The 18,600-nt window shown below is 39.9% G+C and overlaps 1 protein-coding gene across 1 annotated transcript in view; it reads right to left on the bottom strand.

Annotated features, from left to right (window-relative positions):
• Nucleotides 1-1,453: 1,453 nt before the first annotated feature.
• The window catches only part of GRIN3A (glutamate ionotropic receptor NMDA type subunit 3A), a gene marked incomplete at its 5' end in the record, with an annotated part of 74,179 nt that continues 57,032 nt past the window's right edge, over nucleotides 1,454-18,600 (bottom strand). The window contains 5 exons of the mRNA XM_080637398.1: nucleotides 1,454-2,510; nucleotides 3,741-3,814; nucleotides 4,551-4,715; nucleotides 15,767-15,918; nucleotides 18,185-18,300. Of these exons, the coding sequence (XP_080493524.1) occupies nucleotides 2,174-2,510; nucleotides 3,741-3,814; nucleotides 4,551-4,715; nucleotides 15,767-15,918; nucleotides 18,185-18,300 (844 nt within the window). The 3' untranslated portion in view covers nucleotides 1,454-2,173. The remainder of the gene's footprint in view (nucleotides 2,511-3,740; nucleotides 3,815-4,550; nucleotides 4,716-15,766; nucleotides 15,919-18,184; nucleotides 18,301-18,600) is intronic.

Here is an 18,600-nt window from a genome sequence, read left to right as displayed (position 1 = left end):
GCAGTTGCAGGCATCGACGTGTGTGATACTTCCCATCCCATAGAAAGCTACAGCAGTGTTTTTTTTTCTGTCTCCTATGGATTGGGCTCGAGCAATAGCTGAATAAGAAAATAACATGCTGAAACTTGTCTCCTCCCAGAAGGCTTCTACTTGATGTGGCAGTAATTTCAAGCAATCCCTATTCTGCATTTGACATAGGAGTAGCCCCTAAAGCATCCCCCAAAAATACAGATTTTTGCCTTAATTAACAGGTGGTTGACATTTCTTACCTTAAATTTTCATTTTTTAAATGAAGATTGGTCTGTTTGAAGATAGGGTGTTTGAACTTTTCTGAGTTCATGAATATAGAGATAAGGGTATAACAAACTGTTAATAGACATACTGATTAAACTGCGCTGAAGTATTTATTTCTTAGCATTTGTCCCATAATAATGAAAAGAGCTTGTCAGCAGCAAGGAAGGAAAGAACATCCTAGGTATTCCAAACCTATCTAATGTGTGGAGCTCTGGATCCCCCTTGTCTGTTTTATATCCTACTTACTCTCTCCTGTGCTACTGATTGTATTTGAAAGAAGCAGACACACTTGCTGCCCAAAAGCAGAGGCCAAGAACTGACCAGGGAGTAGAATATGAACACCTTTTGATGAGGCTAATTAGTCCAGGTATCCCTGCTGTCAGCTTTTAGAGGTTCATGCAGAGCTTTCCATTTGCAGGTGGTTTTCAGAGGTTCAAAAAGGTAGAATGCCTTTTTCAAACTCCCAAATACAGTTTCAGATCAGCCTAAAGCCTTTGAACCATTCCTGGGCAGAACATCAGTGCTGGCAACATTCACACAGGTAGCTGGAGATAGAGGGTAAAAAATTACTTTGGTGACATATCTGGGGGATGCGAGTTAATTCTGAGAGTATTACAAATACTCTTTTTCTCTGTAATACTGGATGTGTTGGGAATTGTTGTTCAAAAAATTCATAGAAACCCTGTTTAAATAACACAGTCAGTTGGGTTAATACAGTATTTATTCAGATGCTGAACAGCTACCCTTCCTTCCCCTCTAATCACATCATCCAGGTGGGAGGGAGCTCCACTCAGTACAAAGGCTTTGAAACCACAACTCTTGGTTCTTTTTCAAAGTGAGCCCTGGCCCACAGGGAGACTTTGGTGTGACTCCCCTTGATTTTGGTGAAAGCTTGGTGTCAAAATAAATCATGGACCAGAGTCCCCTCTATGTTACTTTGGCTGTGAGGAAGAACCTTACTGTCAGCTGAAGACAGAGAAAATACAAGGCAGTGGTTTCATATTGTTAAATACTTCACTTTGGGTGGTAAATACTGATGTACAGTACTGCCACCCTCTCTTTCCATCATCTGTGCTCTGTGCCACTGAGAACCCATCCCCTCACACTGGCTGGTGCAGCTGTTTGTATGGCTTCTCTCTGGGTGGCAGTGGAAGCCAGACCTGGGCTCAGAAACAGGCAGAGGGTGGTGGTTTGGTTTTTGTCAAGTTATTTTTAAGCTGGGTGAGTTCCTTTATCACAGTTACAGAACAGCCACATCTGCATTTGTGCTGACAGAACTGAGGGAATGGTGTATACTGGGACTGCCACCAAGAATTTGTCTCATGAAACCACAGCATGTGCTAGGAGGGAAGGGATTGCCAACACAGAACTAGCACCTGGTGTAATGAGGCAAACATAAGGAGCCTTAGCATGAACAGAGACTAGACCCGTAGATACCACAACAAAAATGTACCAACAAGGGACATGCTTCCAATGAGCAGTTTAAATTTCCTTCTTTTTTTTTCCTTTTTTTTTCTTTTTGCCTTTTTTTTTTTTTTTTTTTTTTTTTTTTTAATTAATGCACAGAAAGGGCTAAAAAAATGAAAACCTTGCTGTACTGTCAAATGGAGGAACGAGAAACTCTCACTGTTTGGATGCTCCTTATTTCTCCAGTTCCTCGGGAATGGCTGGTATTTGCCAGGAGAATGATAAACTTGTTATGGAAGGAGGAGGACTCAGTAGGGTGGCAGTGGCTGTGGGCTGCTGTGATTCTGCTCTCATGAAGAGCATATCGCCTGCTTTATTGTTGCACCTCTTTCTGGCATTATAAAAGTGTGTTACAAATTTTACAGAAGAAGGGGAGAAAGGAAGAAAGGGGAAAGGGTCCAGGTATGCTGGCCTAGGGCTCTGCAGTCCTGTTTGTCCTCTGATACTCTTCCAGCTCTGATTTCCTGTCCATGGCGAGTTGCAGCTCCTGCTTGATGATTTCAATCTGCTTCTCCAGCTCCGTGAGCTCTTCCACCACTGACATCCTAGCAATATTGAGGGACTCTGCTTTCCCATTGGTCGTTAAGGAAGCTGGAGTCTCTCTCTTCACTGTCGGAAGTGGGATGTCTTGATGCTGTTGGATCATCACCTCATTTTGCCCTTCATCAGTGCAGATATATTTTTTCCTGTGGCTGTTGCCCAGATTGGCTGTATTCCACACAGCATGCTGGCTGTTCCCTACATGGGACCTCAATAGAGACATGAGAGTTAATATGGTTGTATATGCCGCCCTCCCCTGTGGAAAATACCATATTGGAAAAATATGATGCTACTGTTATGAATTACACATAAATACCAATAACTCCTTCCTCCTTGGGATTATTTTTCTTGAGAAGCACAAATCATGAATGAAAATGTCCAGATTTTTGTGATAAAGCAATAGCAGAGACTAGAACAGAATCCTAAACTTCACCTTCTCTTCCCCAAAACTTTTTTATTAGTTACGAAATTACAATCCTCTCAACTGCAGCTCAGGACAATGTGTGTGCTCCAAAGCTTTCTGAAAGCTTCTGGGGTTGCAACATCCAAAGTTTATTATAGCATTAGTCCTTTGTGTGTTAATGCTCTGTGCTAGCTTGGGCATTTGCTCCCATGGAGCAGGAAAGAGGCTTCCTAGAGTTGGTTTAGAGAGATGAAGGGGAAAGTGTACCATTTAGACTTGAAGTCTTCTTGAGTAGCTGCTTGCACTTTGCAGGGCGGACATGATGATGTGGTGTAACCAAACCTTGCAGGTACAGATAATTCCTGATACAATATTACAGAATTTGGGGGTTCCATGTTAGGAGTGAAATTCCCATTTGGGACCTTTTTCAAATGCTTCAGTATTTTCTTGTGGAAAAGTCTTTCCAAAATATTTTGACTTGAAAGAATCTTTTCCCTCTTTTTGGGGAACTTTGCTCTGCAGCTTTCCCAAATCATGGCACCTCACAGAATTTCTTCCTGACTAAAGAAGCACCATTTGACCTCCCAGCTGGAATGTAAGGAAGCACAGTTTGCTGTTGTGGGAGAGGAGCTTGGCTTTCCTTTCTGCTTTACCTTTTCGACAGACCTCTATGAATTCATTTTATAAACTGAGGTTGAATCTCACAGAGCCCTAGTTATCTGCCTGTGCTTTACTATGGGAGTAATTAATTAACTAAAAACAAGGGCAGTGAACTTACTCCAAAAACTATCTTTAGGATGGGGGTGCTTTTATTAGCTGTATGAAAAATCATGAAAGAATAATATTTCTATATTTAATACTTTCTATTGGAAATAATTAATTAATTTCCACTTCCCTCCCTTGTCATTTCTGTCTTGTTCTTTGATTCTGTTACTTTTGGGGTGTATTAGATCCATAAGTAGATATCCAGACACAACATGTTTAATTTCAAAGTAATTTCTGTAGTGTGTGTTTTAAGGCACTCAAAACTTCCTACCTCTTTTCTACTCGTTTTTTCTTATGCTGGCGTTTGTCATCAGTATATGAACTGTTCAGAGCACGATGTAATCTCTAGAAGGAAAAGAAGAAAATAAATTAGTAAAAGCAAGATAAGAATAGCTCCATAAATAGGTAAACAATTTGGGTTTTGTGTGATGGACTCCAACATAAGTTATTTTGCACATTCAAGGATACAGGCAATGTCTGTGCTTTGTCATTACAATAAATTTATTTTCCACAGTTTCCCAAGGAAGGGCAATCTGATAGGCTGACGAAGAGAGTGCAAACAGTCTTTGGCATTAAAATTCCTCAGAAGAATGGCAAACCATTACTTTCTAAAGGATCTCTTTCACTATGATGCTTTAAAGCAGCAGAAGGTTCTCTTTTTTGCGCTTTTTGCTTCAAAGTAACCTCTTCTTTTAGAGCAAACACTTAGAGCAATTTTCTTCCATTATTTTCCCTACAACACTGAAGGAGGTTATCCAGCACTTCCTGCATGCATCAAAAGTTTGGGAACCCGTTAACAGTGACATAAAATGTTCTGGTTAGCCAGTTCAGCACACCACCAGTGTTGCTTCTGGTGTCCAAAAGAGTTTTAAGGTTACATATGCAAATGGAAAGGCTTAGCAATTTTGGATATTTGAACCGTTTCCTCTGTGCTTCTCATTCTGGTGTTAAGTAACTCTCATCAAATTCCATTTGATGTCACATTTCAAATGCCAAACATCAGTGCTCTTATAACCTTTTATACCTTGTTCTTGCCCAAGCTTTCTTAATCAGGCACATGGGGTTACTTCTGAATACGTACCTGACTTGTATGGAGCCAGTATTTCATCTTGGATTTCTTCTTGATTCGTGGTAAGACCAGTCTGTACACGATGTGTTCCCCAATAGTAGTGAGAATGGACAAACCAAGCCCAATGCACAGCATCACGAAGAGCCCAGAAAAATGTTTGATCCCCATCTGGAGCGTCTGTGAATAAAATCAAAGGGGGAAGTTAAGAAAGTAGGCTGTTAAGTGTATTTTACCAGCTTCTGTTTTCTCATTTGGAAGTGTGGTGTGACTGTATCAGTGGTCACATACTGCAGAATAATCTGGATACGGTTCATAGCAAAGCTCTTCAGTGCTGCAGAAAGGTCAGCGTTCAGTCAGAGCAGAGGACCTCTCATGGGAGTGAGAATCAGCCAAAGACCATGGAAATCTTGTGCAGTTTCCCTAATGAGATTAAGTGTTGAACACGTACGAGAATCCAATATTTTTGGTGTCTTTGCATTTGTAAAAGCAAATACTGCTTGACTTGCTCTACAGTTGATTGACTGTAGAGCAAGTCCTTCATCAGCCATGAGTTAAGACCAACTGTTCATATTTTCTGGGAATCGATCATTAACTTCCCCTTTTTGTGCTTTACCCTTGATGTAAGGTCATGGAAAATATGTTCTGAAGTAGTAGCACAAACACAGCACCTCTCCACTCCCTACATCAACAGGACTGAAACTGTGTTGGTTAGGAGCCCCAGCTGCAATTATGTAAAACAGGAACACTCCCACATTGTCCTGCTGAGTCACCCTTTTCAAGCAGAGTAGGAAGCCTTCAATTAAATTGAGTATCTTATCCGCATTAATTGTATTTTAAGACCAAAAAACCACGCACAGCAGCAATCTCTACCACAAACACCTGCACTCTGATGTGTGGGTCAGGTTTGCATGTTATGTATAATCTTAGTAGCTTTATCCTCATGCCTCTATAACTCAGTTATAAGTGTATCAATAGCTAAAATCTCTTGCTAATAATTACTGCCCACAGGCTGCTTGGGAAATATTTCCAAGAATACAAGTTCTACTTGTGCCTTTCTATTAAAGAATGCTATTCCCCTAGTCAGAAAAAAAAAAAAAAAGCAGAGAATTGCTTGAGTAGATTTTATGTCAGGAGATGATATCTGGGATGCTATCATCCTGGTTGATTGACCTCTGTATTCCTTCAATTTGTTGTTAGTTTGGTGGGTGGGTGGTGGTGGGGATTGTGCTTTCTCATGACTGTAACTATAGTTGATTAATGGTGAGTCTGTTGATGTTGAAGGCTTGGAAATCCCTTTTCGTTCTTTTGTTGGATGATTGTGAGCAGCTCATCTGGTTTTCATATTTTATTTCTGTTACTTAAAACACAATGACAGGAGATAGCATATTGCAGATGTTTAACAAGAACAAGGCTACAGCAGTCTAGCAGAATGAGAACTTTTGTATGTGGCACTGGCAATGAACTCTTATTTTAGGGGTTCTCTGCCAAAATCAACCTGATTGCCCTGCAGCACACTAAGCAGAATTTTTGGGAAGAGAATTTTTGTACCAATGAATAAACACTTCAGTGGTGTTGAAAGATATAATGAGGATATAAAAGCAATTTCTAAAGAAACTTAGTGCAGCCTGGAAAGGAAAGTGAGAAAACGCATTAGAGTGATTCTGGAGTGGAAGGGAGTCAGAGTCTTGGCACAAGGGTTTTCTCATTCTAAGAGTCCATTATTCCAACTTAAAAGCAGAACTTTCCTCTCAGCATTGGAATTTCTTACTGGCAAGAACCTGTTGTCCCATACTTTGTCTTTCCAGTTAGGGGAATAGGAGGGCAACACAAAAATCATGGGTGATAACGCTTCAAACCACTCAAAGTGTTTGACTGAAGGTCTGTGTGACCTGGCCTCTTACTTTCAATTAGCAACAGAAGCCCAGATGTTAGTCCACGTAGCATAAAAGCAGAATGAGGCCCCACATGTGACCTTTTTCCAAGGTCTTTAGAGCCAAGACTTCAGTATGGCCCATCTCTGCATTCAGCATATGTAAACATCTGTAAGAAGCAAAAAGACTGCTACCTGTACTAGCTGAACATGCCAATTGAATGTGCTTTCACTAATTCTCTAAGAAGCATTAATGCAAATCACTTGCCTTCCGAAAAGAATATTCGAAGACAAGTATGAAACAACTTCCTTAGAGATGTAGAGCTAACAGTAAATAAAAAAATAAATTGAATGAAACATAGAATAATAATAATTAAAAAGGAGTAAGTTTGCTTTGTTTATATGATCCCAGGCTACTGCTGTTTGGTGGTGCTGTAGGGGTGGGCACTGCCATTAACTCCCTCAGTGGCAGAAACCTTTGAATCAGCTGGTGAATGTCCTTTTGCTTAGCTACTTGAGAAGTAATGTGAAAGTCCCCAGAGGCATGGGAGATCAGTAAGGAGGCCCAATCTGATAGTGTTAGGTACGGAAGGGAGCGTTTATATTGCTCCGAAAATAGGAAATAGTTTTAATGGACTATGACACACTGCTGTCCATTCAAACTAATAAAAATTAAAAAAAGACACACAGTGGCAATTGCAGTGGGGATTCCTGCAAACGTGAGATATCTTCTCCAGCCTGAAGTCAGTGTTTGATGCCAGTCCAGTACTGCTGCAGAGAGAATATGTGGCCAGCATCTTACATGAAATATAATTCCCTTGTCTTGAGTAAAGCTGCTCTGATTTATGCTGACGAGAGTCTGGCTCATTGTCCTGTCAGCTGTGCAGAAAAATTTTCTACCTTCCCTAGAAAAAGGTGAAAGAAGTTCCAGCACTGGCATCTCAGATGTGTTTTTCACTTGTAATGGATAGCTTTTGAAATTGGCCCAAACAAGACATCTTTTCCTAGGAAAGGAAATGCCAAAACAAAGCATCAATAATATTTCATCTGGCAGTAAAGAAGAATGCATTGGAAGAGCTTGTGATAAAGGCTGTACAGTACAGGGACATTTTTGAGACTAAATTCAGTTGGGAAATGACGTAGGGAAGAAACAGTAACCACAGTGTGCTTTACAATGTATGGAGTGATTATTTATCTCAATATCAACACATCTGCATGCCCTTGTAGAAAACCAATTAATCAGCTGTTCATAATTCCTGTAGACACACACATGTTAAATATTAAAGGAAACCATCTAATAGAGGCATCTCTCATTTTTGTAGCTTCATGCTGATCAGTATCAGAGCAGCAAGCTCTACAACTTATTTTGTAGTTTGTGTATGTGTCTGTACATGTGTATATAGAACCAATTTGGAAAGAGCAGCAATAACCTGGATTCTCTGTGTTACTGCTTTCTCTCTATGGAAGTGGCAGGGGTCAGAGGTGTGTGTGTTACGTCTTTGCTGGCAATAGAAAATCAACTGATGATTATTTTTTCTTAGAAATAAAAGCCCATAATTTTGCATTAACTAGGATAAAAACATGGTCTTTATTCCAACTTTGTAATCATAAATTCAGCAGGTAGCTCCTTGCATTTTAGGAGAAGAATCTCAATTATGCCCATGTGAAGCAATATGCAACCATAGGCAATCCTGTGATGATTACAGCTAATTGGTGCTAACCAGTACACTAGCAACAGCCTCTAAGTTATTTTCCACTTGCAGATTGGGAAATCGTCAGTTTCTGAAACAAACAAATACAAGAACAGAAGTGGAGGTATCTGCTTCTTTATATATGCTTGGAGAGACTTTTCCAGTTTATCGGCCTATATCTGCAACTGCTACTGAAACACTTCCTGCTGTCTCCTCTGTAGTGATATGCTTTTTCTTTGAGCCCTCAGTAGAAGGAACGGGATGCAGAGAAGGGAATTTGATATTTGTATTCTCTTTGAAGGGGGGAGCAGAGACAAAAAACAGCACTCAGTGATTTTATGATTGGATTTAATGGAAAAAAAACTCCTGCTTTATTACCTACTACAAGACTGTAAATGGTTTACTCTCCCTGATTGTACTGAGAGGGTGACTAAATTACCGAGAGGGTGAAGAGGGAATAAATAGGTCTGTGGTCCAGCTTTGACTTAGTAGAAGCCTCTAAAAATTTTTGTGGATATTTTGCAGGTTGTCAGCACAGCTCTGGCATTGGTGTACACATTCCTCAACCCAAAGACTAAATAGCGATATCATGTGTGTATTAGTTATAGTAATAAACTATCCTTTCTGGTAGTGTTTTCCCCACAAGGATTTTAGAAAGCTTTGCTGAGATCAGGAAGTTAAGTTTTGCAGAACCTTTGTGAAGAAGGAATTGTTCTCAGCTTTATTAAGGATAAATGGATATGAAGGGCAGATACCTAAACTCATTTGGGCATCTCAGTAAGTCTGCAAAATCCTACTGATGTTGATGCTTGTATTTAAGTAACTAAGCACTATTAAAACCTGTCCCTCTCTCCAGAATGTGGCATTTCTTGTAGCTGCAGAAATGCTGTTATTTATATATCATTGGTTCCTATGGATGTCTGTGCTTTCAAGAAGTAGCAGCACTGAAGTAGTACATATTTAATCTCTTTAGGGAGATTATCCTTAGTGAGGACCAGCGACTGTGGCTTTAGAGTTTCAAGTGCCAAATTTTGAAATACTGTAAATCATTGTCTCACATCAGCCATAATTAGCAAGAATAAGTACAAGGCAGATTTATAAGAAATCTGTCAGAGTACCAGGAAAAAAAGAGTATTTCCAAGGCTGTACATTGTCATGTGCCTCTTGTGTGCAGATTTACTTTCTAAATTGAAATTTGAGAATACATCACAAGGTTTGGTGTGGTAAATTGTAAACTGGCTTTGGGGGTTGGACTAGAGGATCTTCAGAGGTTCCTTCCAACCCTAACAATTCTGATTCAGTGATCCTATCTCATTTTCAAATTAGCAATAGAAAAATACTCCCTTCTGTAATAAATCTTTTTCTTTCAGGTAATTAATTTTCCGAGCCCTAGTAGTGAGAAGAAATACACATATAATCTGAATTAGATACTGAGAAGATGTTTCTGTCTGTGATATCACAGGCTGGTGAACTGGGAAAAACAGCTTTGTCTCATCAGGTAGTGAACTTTGGGGTTTTTTTTCAGTTTCCACAGGTGAATCTAAATCTGCTGCTCATTTCCAGGAGACTGAAAACATGCTTCCTCTGACTCTGTTGTCAGACTCAATATTCATATACTCCTTTCTTCAGGACCATTGTGGAAAGTATTTTTTACCCAAGGGCAAGTCCAGATGCCACTGCCTCTTCACACAACGTCTGTCATTTTGTAATACTCTTCTTCATAGTGTTCCCAGTCCCAGTGAGCAAGGGCCAGCTTTCCTCCCCAGACAGCGTACGTGAAGACTGAGCAAATTGTCTTGGCAGGAGAATCTTTTATCCTGTTCTTCATGTTTGTTTTTCACACACTCATAATAAGGCACCATGAAATGTGACTGATGGGCAGGTTTGATTTATGAGCACAGGGCAGTTCGTTCCCTTTGTGGAGGGGTCTACATGGCCTTCCCTTGACACCTGCAGCACATCAGAGACAAATGTATATACCAGAGCTTCAAGGTAATGGCTAGAAAACTGGTTGTCAGGTGATGGGTATAACAAAAAAGGAAACTAACTCTTGATCCTTAAAGAGAGTAGGCAGAACTCAGAGCAGAAAAGCACAATTTTCTGGATAACAACTGATGAAACCATGACAAAATGAATGAGACACTGTCTAGTGGTGCATCCCAGGGGATGCCAAGGCCAAAGATCACCTGTTCAGTCACAAGGTCAGTTTTGAACAAGTTCCTTCAAAGACTAGATCAGAGACATCAGTGGATTACGCCACTGATGAGAGAGGAAGAGAGGATGAAAGGACTTTGTCTTTGCTGTGTGCCTGGTCTGGATAAGATAGAAGCCCATCATCAGTGACTGATCCCCACCCTTAGCAGTATGGACCCCTTCCTCAGGCACCATCTGGAGGTGTATGGCACTGTGCCTTCTCTGGTGTCACCACCCATGGGAAGTAGTGGGTCTGCAGTAACACGGTCAGTTGGGGCTGTCACTGTGTGTGTGTTTATGTATATTGTTATCATAGATGTCAGGTTAGACACTGTGTGAAGTATCAGTAAGTTATTGATATTAATAGCTGGGGGTATTGTCATGCAGCAATATATTTTTTATTCCATGTATTGGTTGTTATCTGACTGAACTGACAGTCTGTGTGCAAATCAGTCTCTAAGTTCTAGAGCTTCAGTTCTCCTGTGACACTTGCAAATGGAGAATATAAAAGCCTTTCAAGTGAAACAGAAGATACAGCTTACACAGTAACACTGTAAAAAATGTAGCTTAAAAGCTATGAAAGTCTGTACACAGCTTTTCACAAAGCCTTACTACTCCCTGGCCCAGAAGGGGCTCTCCTCTTTCACTCTGTCTTGAAAAGCCATGATGTGCCAGCTCATCTAAACACTCTGCCCTGATCATTACTGCCTGGTCTGAATACTCAAAACCACTGCTAACTGACAGGCAATTTGCCTGGTCAGGCCATCCACCCTGCCTGCTTTCATAGTGTCTTTGTGCCAAAGCTGTTCAGCTACCATGAGCAGAAAGTTCCAAAGCTGCCAGTTAACTATATTTTCGTTCCCGAAAATGCCACAGAAAGAAAGATGTCTCTTCTGAGCTAGGGGGAGCTAACGAGCGTGAGAGGAAAGTTCTAGGAGCCCGGCCCCTGCTGAAGTGGCATTAATGAGAACAACAGTAGGGTAGAGGAAGGGCTAAGTGTGTTGTGTGCAAGTTGAAAATGAATGACACTGATTATGACCAGATGTAATACGTGCAGATCTAACTCTGCCAGCTCCACTATCCTCCTGCACTATGATCTGGCCTAAGTAAGGTCTTAGTAAATTTACAGCAAAGAAATTCCGTAGAGACTAGAATATGATAATTTTGAATCAAGAGTACTCAAGTGATATTGCTAGGGACCAGCAATCAGCATGAAGAGCCACTGAGACCCACGATTACTTCTGGTGGAGAGGATAACAGCAATCCACTGAAGCAATTTGTTCCAAGTTTGAGTTAGCTGCATCATCCATGAATGGGTGCTGGCCAGAGTAAAATGCCTTGCGCAAGTGGTTTTGCTGAAGAGGTTTATACGAACAGTGGAGATAAGCCCTACTGACCTCTGCACTTTCAAAGTCATCTTTATTTGCTTTCTCAGCTTGAGGAGTCACTGCAAATTTTCCAGCCCCAGTACGAATCATGCCTTTCTAAGTCAACTTTGTTTTCAAATGCAATTTAGAATGAGAAGATAGAGGTGGAAAGAGCTAGCAGTGAGTTCTACCACAGGCAATATAACTTGCTAGTGTAAGATTAGAAAAAAGTGATGGGTAAGAAGATGAATCTCAAATCCAAATTAAAATCAACCTTGGCGGGCAGGAGTGGCAGGTGAGTAAGAATCAGGTGCAGCCTAAAGAAGTGATGATAAAAAAGGGAGATGGATATTTCACCCATTTAAAGGCTATACTGATCAATATTTCACCTACGTATATTCCCATTTTGGGGTCACTATTCTTGGTCAACAGGTGCAGTGTGTCACAGACTGGATTTATTGAAAAAACAGACAATAGAAAAATACAAAGCCTTAGCCTAGCTATCAAAAGGCTATCTCTGGGTCATAGTTTGGTATATAATACATGTGAATGAGTACCCACATAGAAGCTGAGACTTTTTTTGAAAATGAATTACCTGCTTCTGTTTTGAACCTCATCCAAACTTCAGTGAATCTGTTGAATGTTACTGTGACTGACTGCAGAGAGTTAAGTAACACAGATTTCTGGTTGTACAGGAGTAAAGGATACAAACTGACAAAGATAACACCTCAAATAACTCCTATGCTCTTGATGCAATGACAGGGAAGCTATGCTTTAGAAAGGTCCGCTGCTTGGCCCTGTTTAGTTTAGTAGATTTGTCCGACCTATGAAAATGCAGGTTCTAAAATGTGCAAGTTCTTGGCCAAGAAGAGTGGATGAAAAGGAGGGGACACTCATGGAGAGGTGGAGAAGAATTCAGGAAAATGAAGGTCTGGACTTAGCAGAGCTTATCCCACAATGGCACACATTTACAAGTGGTCTTCCGTTTCTCCTTACTCTGATTACATAAAGCCTTTGAGTGTGTGAGGATTTGTTCAAAGACAAAGTATTTGAGTGACTTTTTTGAGTCAGGTCAGTCATCTGAACCAGCTTGTGGGATCTTGGCCTCTGGAGAGAAACTCAGTTATGCATGTTTCGGTTATCACAATGGAAAATCAAATAGGACTACGGTCAGATACCCAGCCCCAGAACAGCTGGACCTGCCTTACTTTCTGATCATCATATGGAGGTTACAACTCAGAAGACTGTATTACTTTGAAGCACAGCATCTTAAAACCTCCCTTGAAACTCCGTGCTTAAACCCTGTTCAACAGTGAGAAAAATGGAATTGCATGGGACTATTCATGTGACAAAATCAGTGCTTTCTTTTAGGACTGCAGCAGCTTTTTTCCCCATCTCCTCTTCCTTTGTTGGCAAGCCTTGGGGAAGGTTTGAGTACATAAACCATGTTGGTTTTTTTATGCCATGAGCGCAAGGAAGTTTAAGGCTTACCTGGAAACTAGTGACTCTCAGTATTGCTTTCCTGAGCATAAAGGAATTAATGAAAATCACAGAATCACAGAATGGTTTGGGTTGGAAGGGATCTTAAAGACCATCTACTTCCAACTCCCCTGACACAGGGAGGGACACTTTTCACTAAATCAGGTTGCTCAAAGCCCCGTCCAGCCTGGGCTTGAGCACTGCCAGCGATGGGGCAGCCTCAGCTTCTCTGGGCAACCTGTGCCAGGGTCTCACCACCCTCACAGTGATGAGTTTCTTCCTAATATCTAAACTAAATCTACCCTTTGTCATCTTAAAGCCATTCCCCATTGTCCTGTCATTACCTGCCCTTGTAAAAAGTCCCTCTCCAATTTCTTGGAGGCTCCTTAAGGTATTGGAAGGCTGCTATAAAAATGCAGGAAAATTGTATTGTCTTCCCTCATTTTTTTAAATTGAAAAGGGCTTTCAGAAGAGTAACTGTAAAACTGACATGCTGCCTATGAGATTTTTTTTTCTATCCAGTTTGAATGCAGCATTTGTTCTGTCTTTGTTCATTTTGCTTTTCTTCACAAAACACAAATCCAGCTGGTTTTATAATATGCCTTCTGTAGTTTGGTTAGCCAGGTCTTATTTCCTCTACTACTGTATTTGTTGTGGCAGAAAAAAGTTCCTGTTTCTAGAGACAGTCTTGAGATCCTAAGGCTTAGAATAATGGTCATCAAACTTTTTTTGATAATATACCTCTATTAGTAATTTTTCGAGCATGCACCCCCCATATATGTATATTTATTTGTAATTTATGTATGGCTGCATTATTGAATTTCTGATATTTTCTTCCTGCAAGGCAGTGCATAGTCTTGTGGGCTTAAAGAAGCAAATATATATTCTGGGGGAAAAACAGTACTTAAATAAAACTATTCTTTTACTGGAAAATGTTTAGAATTGATTCTGTGTCTTAGCTATTTCTCTAGCAATACAGAGAATACAGCCCTGGATACAGCTACTGAAGTAAGATTCTCAGGATCAGAGGTAGCTTCTCCCTCCATCATTGGGGAATTATCAAGAAGATAAATTTATCTCTGGTATAAAAGTTTCACATTTTAACACAATTGTGGTAATTAATACCATTACTATCTGGTAATTTTACTGAGGTTTAATTCAAAAGGTTGTATTAAAACGTAGAGTAACAAGAGGTCATTGAATTAAGTGCTTGTCAGGAACATGTATGTCAACTACATTAAGAAGAAAATTCCCCAGATACATGTCTTGTTAGATGATAATATAATCTTCAGATGAGATAATCAGAAATAACAGTGAATGCACACTTTTTTAAAAATGTGCTTCCTTCTGCTGAATTAATCACAGAATATTAAAAATTGCAAGTTGAATAAAAATCAACTGAATTTTTTTCTATGAATGTCTGATGTTAAAATACATTTAATATTGACACAATCTTAATGAGAATGTAAAAAATGTAGTGAGATGCAGAAATATCCCAACGATCTGTGTATTAAAAAAGTCAAATGCAGATTTTCTTTGTCTTATCTCTAAAATATGCTAGTTTTCTAGTGATTTAGTCCACAGTCAGAGGTTTGCAGTCAAGATGCTCAGGTGACTACTGAAAAGTGGAAGTCAAAGCCTTAGCAAATGGGCTTCTCTTTAGGGGAGCATGACCATGCTACCACTTTCTCAGGGAACATGCAGGATTGCTTTGGTATTTGGCTGAATGCTCTGAGGAGATACCATATTTCTAGCTACATTTTGTACCAGTAAGAATACATAAGCAATGTCTTGTGGAAGACCTTGAGATAAAAGTGTATGCTCTAAGCTTCATGCATTGCTGTATCTTTTAATTCCTCAGTACTTTATTTCCTTCACAATCTAAGAGACTTGACAAAAAAATTCTGTTCTGGTAAGAGGAGTCTTTTTCTCATAAATAATGGCCTACATCTTCAGCTGCCATCAGCTGGCATTATTCCTCTGATTTGATACCAGGATGTAAATCCATGGAGATTTACTTCCATTTCTGGCAGATCTACTTAGATGTGAGACCTGCTTCTTTTCTGTTCTTGGCATGATATCTAGTGGACTGTTTCTAAGTTGGTCCTATCTTTGGTACATGTAACTGCCAACCGTGTTAGGAAGTGATCAGGGTTATATTAGAAATTTGGGATATACTAGATTCGAACTCCCTCTGCTTCTTTTGCTCTTGCTTTTGGTCTCTCTGTTAGTGATTTTAGCTATTGCTCCTGTTTGAGATGGTACAGAATCACTGACAGATCCTGTAGATGTTGACACGCATAATTGAGTGGAATCAGATATATCTGTTAAGCAGTGTGCCAGATCAGTTCTGTTAATAGTATTTTACATGCCCTATTTGTCTCCAGAAGGGCTCTCTCATGCATGTGCTGTGTGCCTAACTTAGCAGCACAGTCTTGCTGATATTTTTCTTGTGCTCTGATCTGAATGCTGCTGGGCATAGCATCTATTGCTTTTGAAGCCTAATGCTTTACTTCAGCTGCATCCCATCTCTGTTGTGTGTGTACATCTACTGCACATTATAAATGAGGGGAAATAATCGTCAACTTGAAGAAATCCTTATTTATGTGACCCAAGTTCATCACTTACCTCCGTGACAGCAAAGCTTCTTTTCCCACATGGAACAACCTTGTACCATTTGTCATGCAGAACATCCATGAAACCATGGGACTTGTACTGACTTATCAGGTCAGAGATGTTTGAGGTGAGTGGAGAATCAGGGGGAAGACCAATACCATATCCTAGAAGGAAAAGCAATACAATCATCTCTCTTTTACTTGTCTGCTTTTTCTAAAGTATGTTCATTTCAGTTGTCAACTACCAGCGTGGCAGAACAAGCTGGCATCCTGTTTCAGCAAGCCAGTTGAAACCTGGATGCTGGCTTACCGTGAACTGAGAATGATGAGATAAAACTTTTTGCTGTGCAAAATAAACTAACCTAATACAAACAAAACATACACATTCAAAACTATTAAGGCCAAACAAGTAGTATGTAAATTTGGAGGCTCAAAAACTTAAGATGGAGTTGCAGATAGATGAATAAATCTGTGTTATCTCTAGAAACACAGCCTTTTGCATGCCCTTGCCATGGGTTCTTCTTTTTTATCTTGATTAAGCAATGCAAAAGGGTCTTAATGCTAAGTAAACCACTCTGTGATCCCTTTACATTGTTAGAGCAGTGGATGTGATTGTAGTGTCAACTGTAACCTTTTCTTCCTTTTGTGCATGTAAATGTATATGGCAGCAGTCTGTATTGCTGTTACACAGTAATTTAAAGCCCAAGGGATATCCCTTACATTTGTGCAGTTCTGTTCTGGCAGTAACACGGACCTTCAGATCGTAATAAATACAGTTTTTAGCCACTGAGTTTTCTTTTATCACGTTAAACTGCTGGTACAGGACTTAGTGTAAATGAAAATGGATTCAGTAACTCTGTGGTCCTGAAATTTGCACAATCTGGGTTTTGACTTTAGAAAAACAAATACAGTTCATGCCTACAAGACATGCAGTTGCATGCAGAGATGTCCTGCCAACTGCCTGTAAAGAGCCCTTTCTAGTCCACTGTGGATTTTTTTAAATTAAGAATTCAGAATTTCAGACTGTCTCCTTTTAAAAAAACCCAAACAAACACATAAACCCCCCCACAAATCAAAAAGCAAAATAACACAGGAAGAAAATTAACACCCCCCCAAAAATGTGCATGAATGGTAAACTTGCCATCACAGTGGTTTGCTTTTCAATGATGCAGAATGACGTGGTGGTATGTGTACCTGCAACGCAAGTCTCCCTTGCTGCTTACTTCTGTGGATTGTGCCTGTATTTCCACCTGAATATATTTGCTGACATTGAAGGAATGGCTTCAGAGAAGGCATAGCTAGGGCTCATGAATACCATATTTGCAGCATATGTGTTTTGTAATTGAGTGATATACAGTCTAGTTATGTAAAAACATGTAGTTTGGGGCTTATTTGTATTTTTCTGTATTAGAATCTGCTTTACTTGATTCAAAGTTGTGGAAGCTGATGGCTTACTTCAGTAGAGTTGACCTTTCTGAAATGGATGATTTATCAGGTTTCACGCACATAATGAAATATGTAGCTGAGCACACAGAAATCCTTCTACAGCCTGAACAGCTCTTTGTGCATCTATCTTCCCCAGTAACAAAAAGAACAGAAGGAAATGGATTGCTTTCAGGTCCCTGGTGTGAATTCAGATGGGAGACACTGATGAGGTATAGCAAAAAGAAGCGTTCTACAAAATGCCTACTGCTGGTGACTTGTAGTTGAAATGATTAAAATGCTCTGCTTCCTCTGGCCTTCATTTAGCATATTGCCTTCCTCAATCAGGTTTGAACATTTCTGAAAGAGGTTGTTTTAATGTGCAATAGGAGCGGCCAAAATGATTGCCCTTGGAGAGGAGAAAAGAGGGCGCTTCAATCATTTTCATTAGCCATCTATCACAAAAGTGATGCCTAAAGTCTCATAGCTACCAATGTGCTCACTTGTGCTGGAAGCAGCTTCAGATAAGCCTCCAGGCTGCCTTCTGACCTGTCCTTCGTTAATACACTAGGCCTGCAGCAGGCTACATAGCCAGGTAGACTCCCTTCTTTAGCTTCAATTAGCTACAGATTCAGAAGGATTTTTAAGCTGACCTTTAAAATGGGAACAGTATTTTTCTGCCTCAAATGAGAACAAAGTTGTAGAACGGCATTCATTGAGTTTTGAATATGTGTATTTAAAGTGAGCCTACTTGTTTAGAGATGGACTGTCTAAGCACTTTAAGTAATTGCCATATAGAGCACAGCAACAGATGGTAAAAGTGATCTGAAGGCTCAACAGCCTCAAGAAAAGGGTGAAATCTTTGTTCTGCTTACTCCCTGAAAATTTTGCCATAATCTTCCAGGGGTCCACAGTTTTACCTGCATAGTTTCATTGAGAATACCAAATCACAATAAAGGAAATGCAACACATGAGAAATAGAGCAGTGAGTTATAAAACTCATTATTACCTTCAATGGCAAACGGTTTTCCCACAGTTAGAAGCTTGCAGTCAGCATCTATTGATACTTCATAATCTAAAAGTGCTTTATCCATGATGAAGGCATCAAGTTTCTCAGGATCATGCCTGTATTCAACATCAAAGTCAGAAACAGAATCACTTCACAGTCTGAGACTCAGTGATAGTCGCTGAACATTTCTCTATGTAGTTCTCTGGAAGATTACTGAATGAAAACAGAGACGAGGGACTGCTATTTGCACTTCTGCATTTAAAATGAAGAACTGATTTGTATTTTGAAGAATGAAACTGTGCATGAAATACAAACTCTGTGTGAACTGGGCATGAAATTTTGCTCCCATGAAATACTATTGATCTGAAACGTGGCAAATACTACATTATGTTAGACTTTTGACTCAATTGAAAGGT

The sequence above is a fragment of the Psittacula echo genome (genome assembly GCF_963264785.1).
Source record: "Psittacula echo genome assembly, chromosome: Z".
NCBI lineage: Eukaryota > Metazoa > Chordata > Aves > Psittaciformes > Psittacidae > Psittacula > Psittacula echo.
The sequence above is the reverse complement of the archived record's forward strand: the minus strand, read 5'-3'. Positions and strand labels throughout refer to the sequence as shown.